The 9,500-nt window shown below is 37.2% G+C and overlaps 1 protein-coding gene across 1 annotated transcript; it reads right to left on the minus strand.

Annotated features, from left to right (window-relative positions):
• Nucleotides 1–5,562: 5,562 nt before the first annotated feature.
• Nucleotides 5,563–8,108, minus strand: LOC125118288 (nucleosome assembly protein 1-like 2). The gene has a single exon (XM_047764570.1). It carries the CDS (start codon nt 7,732–7,734, stop codon nt 6,346–6,348), a length of 1,389 nt encoding a protein of 462 aa, XP_047620526.1. The 5' UTR covers nt 7,735–8,108; the 3' UTR covers nt 5,563–6,345.
• Between the last annotated feature and the right edge of the window lie 1,392 nt (nt 8,109–9,500).

Consider the following 9,500-nt stretch of genomic DNA (forward strand, 5'->3'; position numbering starts at 1 on the left):
GTCTAGGATATAATAAAAAATAACTCATCATATCAATAACCAAAAATCACAACTTAAATGAGCAAAACCTGTCAACAGATGCCAATACCAACATGACTCAGATGTTAAAATTATCTGATAAGGACTTTAAAACAGCCATCATTAAATGCTTCAATAAGCAGTTATGAACACTGTTGAAACGAATGAATAATAGAAAATCTCAGCAAAGAAATAGAAGTTATAACAATGATTTAAATAGAAATTATTACATTGAAAAAATAAAATAACCAAAATAAAAAATCACAAGCTGGGTTCAATTACAGAACTTAGATGGCAGAAAAGAACTTGAACACAGACAAATAGAATTGACCCAAACTGAACAAAAATAAAATAGACTAAAAAATAAATGAGCAAAACCACAATATCTGTGACGATAATAAAAGACATTCATGTCATCCGGATTCCAAAAAGAGAAGAGATTAAGAGCTGAAAAAATATTCAAGGAAATAAAAGCTGAAAATTTATAAAATCTGGCAAAAAGCATAAGCTTACAGGGCTCACATGATTCTCTGTTCTATTTTTGCACCTGCCAGCGAGTCTGTAATTATGTCAAATAAAAAGAGGGAAAAAAATGGCATTTCTTCACCTCAAATCCTCTTTTGTTTGTGATCACCTCGGGGATATAAAGCTATAAAAGAGTAGCTATAATTTAAGTCCCCATTACTATAAAGCTCATTATATTGTAATTTGAACCCAATAACAATCCTAAGAAGTGATAATGATGATTATAATAATAATCACCTAATGTTTTATAGTTTACTACATGCCAGGCATTGTGCCAAGTGCTTGACAGTCTTTATTGCAATGAATTATCAAAACAATCTTATGACCTAGGCACTACTAATTATCCCCATTGTACAGATAAGGAAACTGCTGACAAGTGGAATTTATTCATTTGACTCAGGTCACATAATATTCAAGTTTCATAATAGGGACAAGAACCCAGATTTTTTTTTAAAGCCTGTGGTTTAAAAAAAAAAGCAATAAATATAAATTAAGGTTATGACTAAGTGAGAGAGAATGGGTCCCATTACCAAAGCGTAAATTATGGAATACTTAAGAGGAAATGAGATTTAATTTCTGTAATACTTTTACGTTGTTAAACTGCATTAGGAAGTTTTCTTTCAAAGCTTCAGCCTGGCAGTTACTATATACTCTAAGTCAACAAAGTAACAAACCTGACAAAGGAATGTAAGTTAGTTGTTAATATCTATTCCAGCACTAGTGCCAAGAGATATTCTAGCAGCATCATTCAGTTTCTCCTGAAGATAGCATGGTGTGATGAAAAGAGCGCAAGCAATGAGATCAGATCTGAATTCTCACTCACTAGTTAAGTGATACTGACAAATGACTGACATTGCAATGGCCATATCTCAGATTTCTCACCTGAGATAACCACTCTTATCCAAATTCTACTGAAGACTCAACACTGGAATGTTCTGCAAATGCCACGTTAAGTTACAGTAACTGTATGCAAGTTTAATGCTTGATCATGAAATGTAAATTGTTTAATATGGCTCTTGGCAAGTAAAAGCACTTTTTCAGTTCCTCTAAGTGGTAAATAACATGTGCCTCATCATAGTGAGGAAGAGAACTCATTGCAAACCACTCACTCTTTCCTTATCCGCAGGATTCATAATAAACTCTAGGTGATATTTTAGACAACAAAGATTATTGTCTAAGTATCATTTCCACTTGTTACTAGCATACTCTGCATTAAAACATGTACATATATGCACAGATGTGAGCATGAAAACACACACAATAATGAGCAATATCGTTTTTTATTACCTCCTTTCACCTTCATGGAGAAGTATCAAATGATAAAACACTCCATATTGGTTCTACTTGTCAATCTCTCTGACCATGAGCTTCCTCTCATTCTGGATCATCTAATTGTGTGTGTGTATGTGTGTGTGTGTGTGAGAGAGAGAGAAGAGAATGTCTCAGAGTACGTTAATTGTGAAAGAAAATTTAATAAAAGTAGTCATTTTTTACCATTTTTATGAAGTTGCCTTTTTTATTTTAGCACCAATATTACAAAATAAGACTACTTGGATGGCTTTTTTTCTTATGGCCAAGTGACATATGCAATTAGAAGTCAGAAGATTTGTATGTATTTTAAATTCATACACAGATTCTCTATTTTATAGAGATAGCAAATTACAACTAGAGGTCTCAAAGGACCCTGGCCCTTATTAAACTTTCCTAGAGCATGTGCAAGTATACATGCTGGTGGGGTGGAAAGGGTTGAATCATCATGCAGGCCCCTAGTCCCTCCTCTTTGGCCTTTGTGCACGCATGCTGGTCAAAAGTAGTGGGTGAATATTCTTTCAGGCCCTGATGTTTTATGAAAGCACATTCTATGCATAAGAATACTTATGACCTGTAAGACGGAAGGCAATTCAGGCCAAGGCATACTCTGGGATCAGGTGCCATAAGCAGCTTTGAAGGAAACTGGGAGTGGAAGCACATTCACACGTGTCAAAGTAGTCCATGTAAATTTATACTTTATATTCCTTTTAAAAAGGTTATCTGTTTAAAATATTCAGCTACATGTTGCGCATATCTCTGTGGTAGCTGAAAACCAAATACCTAGAGATGATATATAATTTCATGTGATTTTTCATTTTCTGTATTCTATTTATGTCTTGTTTCCAAATTTTAATTTAACGATGCATTTATTGGCCAGTGAACAAATGGCCTGTAATGAGTGTTGAGCCTGGTATACAGTCACAAAGCTATGAATGCATTCAGCAGTGAGGAACACCAGAGTCAGAGTCACTTTATTTTCCTCTTCATTAACCATGCTGTTTCAGTAATATAAGTACTGCTGCTAAACTTGCCACTTAGCTCTCTTTAACATTTGTGGAAATCGTGGAGATTCTACCATTAAAATGCAAAGTACGTACTTTCACTTTTTGTAAATTAGAAACAAACTCGGGGACAATTATTAATAATTTAATAAGAATTTACTGCATCCTTATTGTATACTGTATTTGAGTATTTCATAGATCAACTTAATAATAAAAATAATAAAGATGTATACCTATATAGCACTTATTATATATCATGCATATTTCAAGAACTTTACAGAAACCAATTAAACCTTCGGAAGAGTCTATGAGGTAAATGCACAATTATTACCATATTTTTACAGATATGAAAACTGAGACATAAAGTAACTTGCACAAGGCCACTCACCTAATAAGTTAGGAATTTGACTCCAAGTAGTCTGGCTTCAAAGACTAACCACTCTGCCATGTGATATATAATACTAAGTACTATAATTTACACTATAAATCATTATGTACCCCCAAATGGAATTTTATTATATTTATGTATTTCAGTATATTCCCTAGGAATACCAAAATTCTAACAATGCCCAACAGTCATCTCAACAATCCCTCTAGGACCATATGAATAATATACATTTTAAGAACAATTACAAAAAGAATTAAGGTAAAATTCTATTTTTAGTCATGCTTGAGCCCTAAACCCTAATACAGGTTTCTGGTATATGGACTGAAGCTGATGACTTTTCCTCAAGGCCTAAAGGGCCTATACACTAGTCGAAATCCGAATCAAATGAACCTCCATCCCACCACAAGCTATGGGAGTGATGACAGTATCAAAGTACATTCCTGAGAAGGGAAGTTGGCCCGGTACTCAGAGCTAGGCCATGTTATTCAATTATACATAAACCAGCTCAGAGAATACCAACCTCAGACAAGGTTACTCTGAGACCACAATAAAATGAGACAAAGCAAGACCTCTTAATTTTGTCTAAGCAAAGACAAAAACAAGGCCAATGTGCCACCCAAAAAATATCAACCACCCCTGCCATTCTAGCTAAAATGAGTGGCTAAACCTCTTTACCATTTGCTGCCTTATTCTGTTCTAATTTCTCCTCCCTATAGACAAGATTTATTGAGCTACAAATACCCTGGCTTCCTTAGCCCATCCACCAAAACATGCGACCAAGGCCCACATCCTAAAATATGTTTTCTAACACATACTTACTGATAACATACAATGGTTCCCCATGATGCATGTTCTCTATTCCCACAATGATGAATAAAACCCAGCCTGTTCAACTATGGGTATGTCCCCGGAAACCTTTGTCTGGAGACCACTGACATAAGAAATACAGTAAAGGGGACTAGCTTGCCCTTAGAGAAAACCCATAAGCAGCTTTACTGCTTTATTTCATGGAGGCAAGAGAAAAGGGCAGGAGAGACTTCAAGTATCTGGTATTCCTCCCTGAAATAGCAAAATACACTCATGTTCCAGATGTTTTAGTGCACAGTAACAGCAACCACTATTAAAAGGGGCCTAACTTTTGTATGTAGGAGGGGCTTAGAGGGAGTCACAAATTTAATAGAGGTCAAGATTTAATGGCTGTGAAAAATGTGAAAAAGTCTGCATTTACCAAGTATACCCTGGAAGTGTTTCCTGATTTAGGTTCCTCTATAATAGGGAATTGTCTATTTCTCGATACCCTGTCAACACTACAACTCCAGAGAAAAGCTGGTCACTGTTTACCACTATCCCTGGGAGAAAGATATTTTAGAGGAATATCCTGTCCAGACAAGAAAAGGAGAGAAAAAAAGCCCATACCTTCCTCCCCAGTTGATTGTAGAGATGAGACAGTGGTAAGAAGAGCAGGCACTGTCATAAACTTACCTTTTTGAGACAAAATCCGAAGGAGGAGATATGTTCAATAGTGGAAGAATAAGTCACGAGCAGAGGAGCTTTTGTTCCACTTTCATTTTATAATTCTGTGGGATCACATCACAACCACCTGGGATGGAAGAGTGGATAGGCAGCAATAACGAGACAGAGTTAGCACTTCCTAGCCACTCTCAGCTCTCACATGGCATGGAAGGGACTAAGAAGTTCACTGTTGTCCCAGAGGGATAGATGTGACTTTCACAGAGTATGCTAAAGGGGGCAGCCAAACTTCTGGGTTTCCACACTTGAGGAAGGCAAAATAATCTCTGGGACAAAGTCAGCATTCTGATCAACCACATCCCATTGTCCCCAGTCAGTGCACACCCCCTCCCACCAATGTCATAAAGCAATATAAGGTCCTCTATATCCAGTTGAGGTTGTGGGAGAGTAGGTAAATCTGAAATATAGACTAACACACGAGATCCTGTTATTTTTGGAGTGTTTAAATTATTAACTGACAATGAAGTAACTAGATTAAAGTTGAGATTTTTGTTTCTCTGCAGCCCAGGGAGGTGGAGGTGGATTCACGATTAAGATCAGTTGTAAACAACAAAGAAAGATACACTTTCTTTGTACATCTAAGTATAGTTTTAGTAAATTTGCATGTATATTTAAACAAAAAGAAAAAAGAATGGTAGAAAATAATTCAAACATTAACAATGCTTATCTTTGGGGAGTGGGTATATGGATTTTAGTTTTAATGCATTTTTTAAATATTTTCCAAAAGTCCTGTAATTAACATATTACTGAAGATCACTTTTATAACATGAGACACTGAAATTTTTATTTATTTTGTGGTGAAAGAACATTAAAAATCTTTGCAAAATGATAAAGTAATGCTTTCGATGAATGATTAAATGCACTATAGGAAAAGAGAAACTATACACTGTAATTACAGTTTATACAATTACACAGAATAATATGTGGCAATCTTTGGAAAATACTGCAATTAACACTTCACTGATAAACACCAATATGACTGCTTCATTGTTTATCATGGTCACATAAAATACAAGAGCCTATGCACACAAGCTGTTGTTAACAGTAAATGTAGTTTTGCCTGAAATTCTTAACCATATGCAGGCTTTTTCTCAAGCATTCGAGTTTTAAATTCTGCATTTTTACTGCAAAATGAAGCATGCACAACAAAATTAAACCCACTGGCTAATACGTACTAAGAAAACACAAATGCAGTATACAAACAACAGCTAAAGAACCTTGGCTTGGGTCTCCAAGATTTTCTTTCTGAATAAATATTTATCTCATTTAGCAGTTCTGATAATATTCACAGCTATAGTTTAGTGCCTACATGACCAAAGGACTTCAGAAGGATTAAACTACACATCACTATAGTAATGTCTTAAATTATTTACCACAGTCTATATTTCTTGAAAACATTCTACTACTAAAATGCAAGGTCAAATGAATTAGTATTCGAACTTTCATATTTCTAAGGTGTCAGTTTTAACTGACACCTCAAGAAAAATTAAGAACACAACACTGTAATTAACTTCTTATATCTTGAGTAACTAGATCTAGGTCAGTTAAGTGCAGGGCTGTGTACACTCTGCTTTAGCGATCAATGTCTTCTACTATTGCCTCAAGATTTTTGCAACAGGCTTTAACCTCCTCAATTGCAGCCATCCAATTATCATAAATAATTTTGTCATAAATTTCATCATTAACTTCCCTAACTACCCCCTCCTGCTGAGATTCAAGTGCATCACCTGAGAAAAATAATACTGATCTTGGGATTATATAAGTACGTAAATTGTGACCAAGTAAAAAATCATCATTTCCATCCTTTCCATCCGAGTTGATTCCTTGAGGAGTAAAGAAATTGAAGAATGACTCCTTGGGAAAATCTTCAGTCACAGTTCGGATTGTTCCCCAGATCCGGTGTTTCTGCTTCTTCTTGACGGTTTTCAAAGTGACATTCTTTCCTTCATTCCAATCTATCTTACAGCCTATGCAATACTCAATCGCGGTTCCCCTATAGGGATGGGGATCATAATATGCTAGCCTTGACTTCAGCACATAAGTCTTTGTCAACAGATCATTTTTGAAATATTCATTTGGTTTGAAGTGAAATTCTAGTGTGAAACTGAGAGGCTCACCAGGATCTGAAAGTTTCACTTTAATATCTGTCAGGAGCTTCAGAATAGGCTCATCATATTTCTTAATCAAAGGAGTGAGTGTGTCAACGTTTTTTAAGACAGTCAGCCAAAAATCAGGAATTCCTTTAGGATCCTCTTCTTTATTTTCACCTCTGGCAGCCTCGTTGTCGTCGCCGTCGTCATCATCATCGTCGTCATCATCATCAGCAGCAGCAGCAGCGTCATCATCATCCTCATCATTCTCCTCAATAACATAATCATAATAGTCTTCTTCACAACCGTCATCCTCATCCATGTACTCATGTAGGAGACCCTCCTCATTACCATACAGCTCTTCCTCATCATACATCTCATCATCATCACAGTCTTCTGAATCTGATTTATATTCACATTCCTCTTTTGTAGGTTCATAAATTGCATTGATTATCTGACGTCTTTTTTCCAATAAAGGTTGATACATTTCAGCAAACTTTCTTTCAATGCCATGAAACTCTCTCAGGAATTTGGATTCTAGGTTGGCCACTCTAGTTTGAAGCTTTTTGAGGGCTAACACACGGTATTTAACTTTCACAGGTAGACTTTCAACAAAGTCTGTATCTAAAAGATAACCGATAAGTCCTTTAGGACGGTCTGCGTCTGAGTCCTCATCAGTATCTTCACCTTTTTCCCCGCCTTCCCCAGGCCCAGCGGCGGCTTCTTCACCGCGCTCCCCATCATCTCCAGGCCCGGCTGCGGCATCTTCACCGCGCTCCAGCTGTTCCCCGGGCCCTTCCATCATTACCTTATCACCAGCCTCTTCTTGAGTGGATTCTAACAGTTCCTTGTGGTCGGCTGACTCGGCCATTTTTCAAAGGACCTCACAAGCCTAAGGTGGCTACCGCCAAGATCGGGAGACCTGACCTCCGCAAGGGAAGACTCACCGGAATATCAGAAGCGGCGGTGGCTGGGGCAGAGGTGGAACGAGCGGTAGCGGTCGGGTTGTGGGAGCCTGGAGCGACAGTCGAGGCTGCTGCAGGGACGAAGGCTGTGCTGAGGATATAAAAACGGCACAGAGGCAGCGGTGGCTGGGCTGGGGTGCAGAGAGCGGCGACGGCCTCCGTGACCGGTCCTGCAGGAGCGAGCTAGAGACTGCAGAGAGCCGCAGTGGGCAGATCGCCTCCGCAAGCAGCAGCTGCTGCAAGGAAAAAACGGTGCCGCAATGTGATTACGCAGCCGTCTCTGGGCTAGATTTTTTTTTTTTTTTTTTTTTTTTTTTGTGCAAATAGCTTGCTGCGTCACTCCCTCCCTCCCCCACAACTCTACTCTAATTTCATTTGCTGGGCTGTAGTGACTGACAAACCATGAGCCAATAAGTTATTAGATCTATCAAGTTTCCAACTCTGCTCACCTTCCCAGGTTCTCTAACATGGCTGATTCATCCATCTCCCACTCGTCCCAGACCACCTGGGTTTTCTAGAAACCAGGTTTTATTAGTTTACTCTTTCGGTTTTCAACTGGTGTTATTTTTTTTATAATTTCAAAAGAGCTAAGAGAAAATAATAACTAAAATGTTAGGCAAGGCATTCACCCATCCTAAATCTGTCCGTTTAATTTGAGCCCTGGGCTCTGGGAAGGAGAGACGTGAGCGGGGGAGAAACTTATAAAGAGAGGTTAGAAGAGAAAACGCGAAAAAAACTAGCAACGTTGGTCTCAGGGTGGTATAACTAACAGTGATTTTTAAAATTTTATATTACGTTTTTCTGTATTTCCCACAAGCTGTATGCTAAGTGAGCAGTAATTTTAGATTAGAAAATCCTCCTAACATTTCCTGGAATATGGGGTGGGGACAGGAAAGAGGGGGCTAGATGGTTAGATGTAAGTTAGGGTGAAAGAGGGCCTGTGATGAAGAGCCAAAATGCTGTAGCCAACTGTAGGACAAATCCTAATACTGACTTGCCACTTCTTGACGCAGGCTTTAAAGCCACTGGGAATTTTTTAAAGAAATGCTCAAATGTATAAGTAATTTTTTAAAATTCAACATTTGTTTGATAAACGTTGTGGGAAATAATCTAAATTTCAGCATTAAAGACTCGGTTATCCAACCATGATAGATGTGTTCATAGGCTGGAACACTAAGCAGTCATTAAAATTTTTCCTTTGAGTAGGTATCATCGGTGATGTTTATTTTGCCCATATTTCTAATGCTGATCATTTATTAATTGAACAATTTTTAAAATGTTAAATGTCTTTTGTTTTCCAGATTTAAATAATAATTTCTAGAATGCTATTATCACAGATATAAACACTGTTCACATATTGTATTTCTTTACAAATTCTTTTAGTATACAGTTAAGGTTTTCTTTCTACTTCTTTTATCTCTGTGTTCTATATACCATTACAGAATTTACAAAATTCAACATTCAGACTCGTGTATCAATCTAGGTAGTTCCATAGTTGAGTCCTGCATTTCAGGTTTTCTTTTTCTGGTTCTGTAGTTACAACATTCCTTGTGGTTTCTGATAATACATACAGTACATGCGCACTTTTTAAATTTAGAAAATGAAATTTTTAGAATATAACAGAAATCACTACTAGTCTCACAACCCTGAGAAAACCAATGTGAACATTTTG

The sequence above is a fragment of the Phacochoerus africanus genome, chromosome X (genome assembly GCF_016906955.1).
Source record: "Phacochoerus africanus isolate WHEZ1 chromosome X, ROS_Pafr_v1, whole genome shotgun sequence".
NCBI classification, from domain to species: Eukaryota; Metazoa; Chordata; class Mammalia; order Artiodactyla; family Suidae; genus Phacochoerus; species Phacochoerus africanus.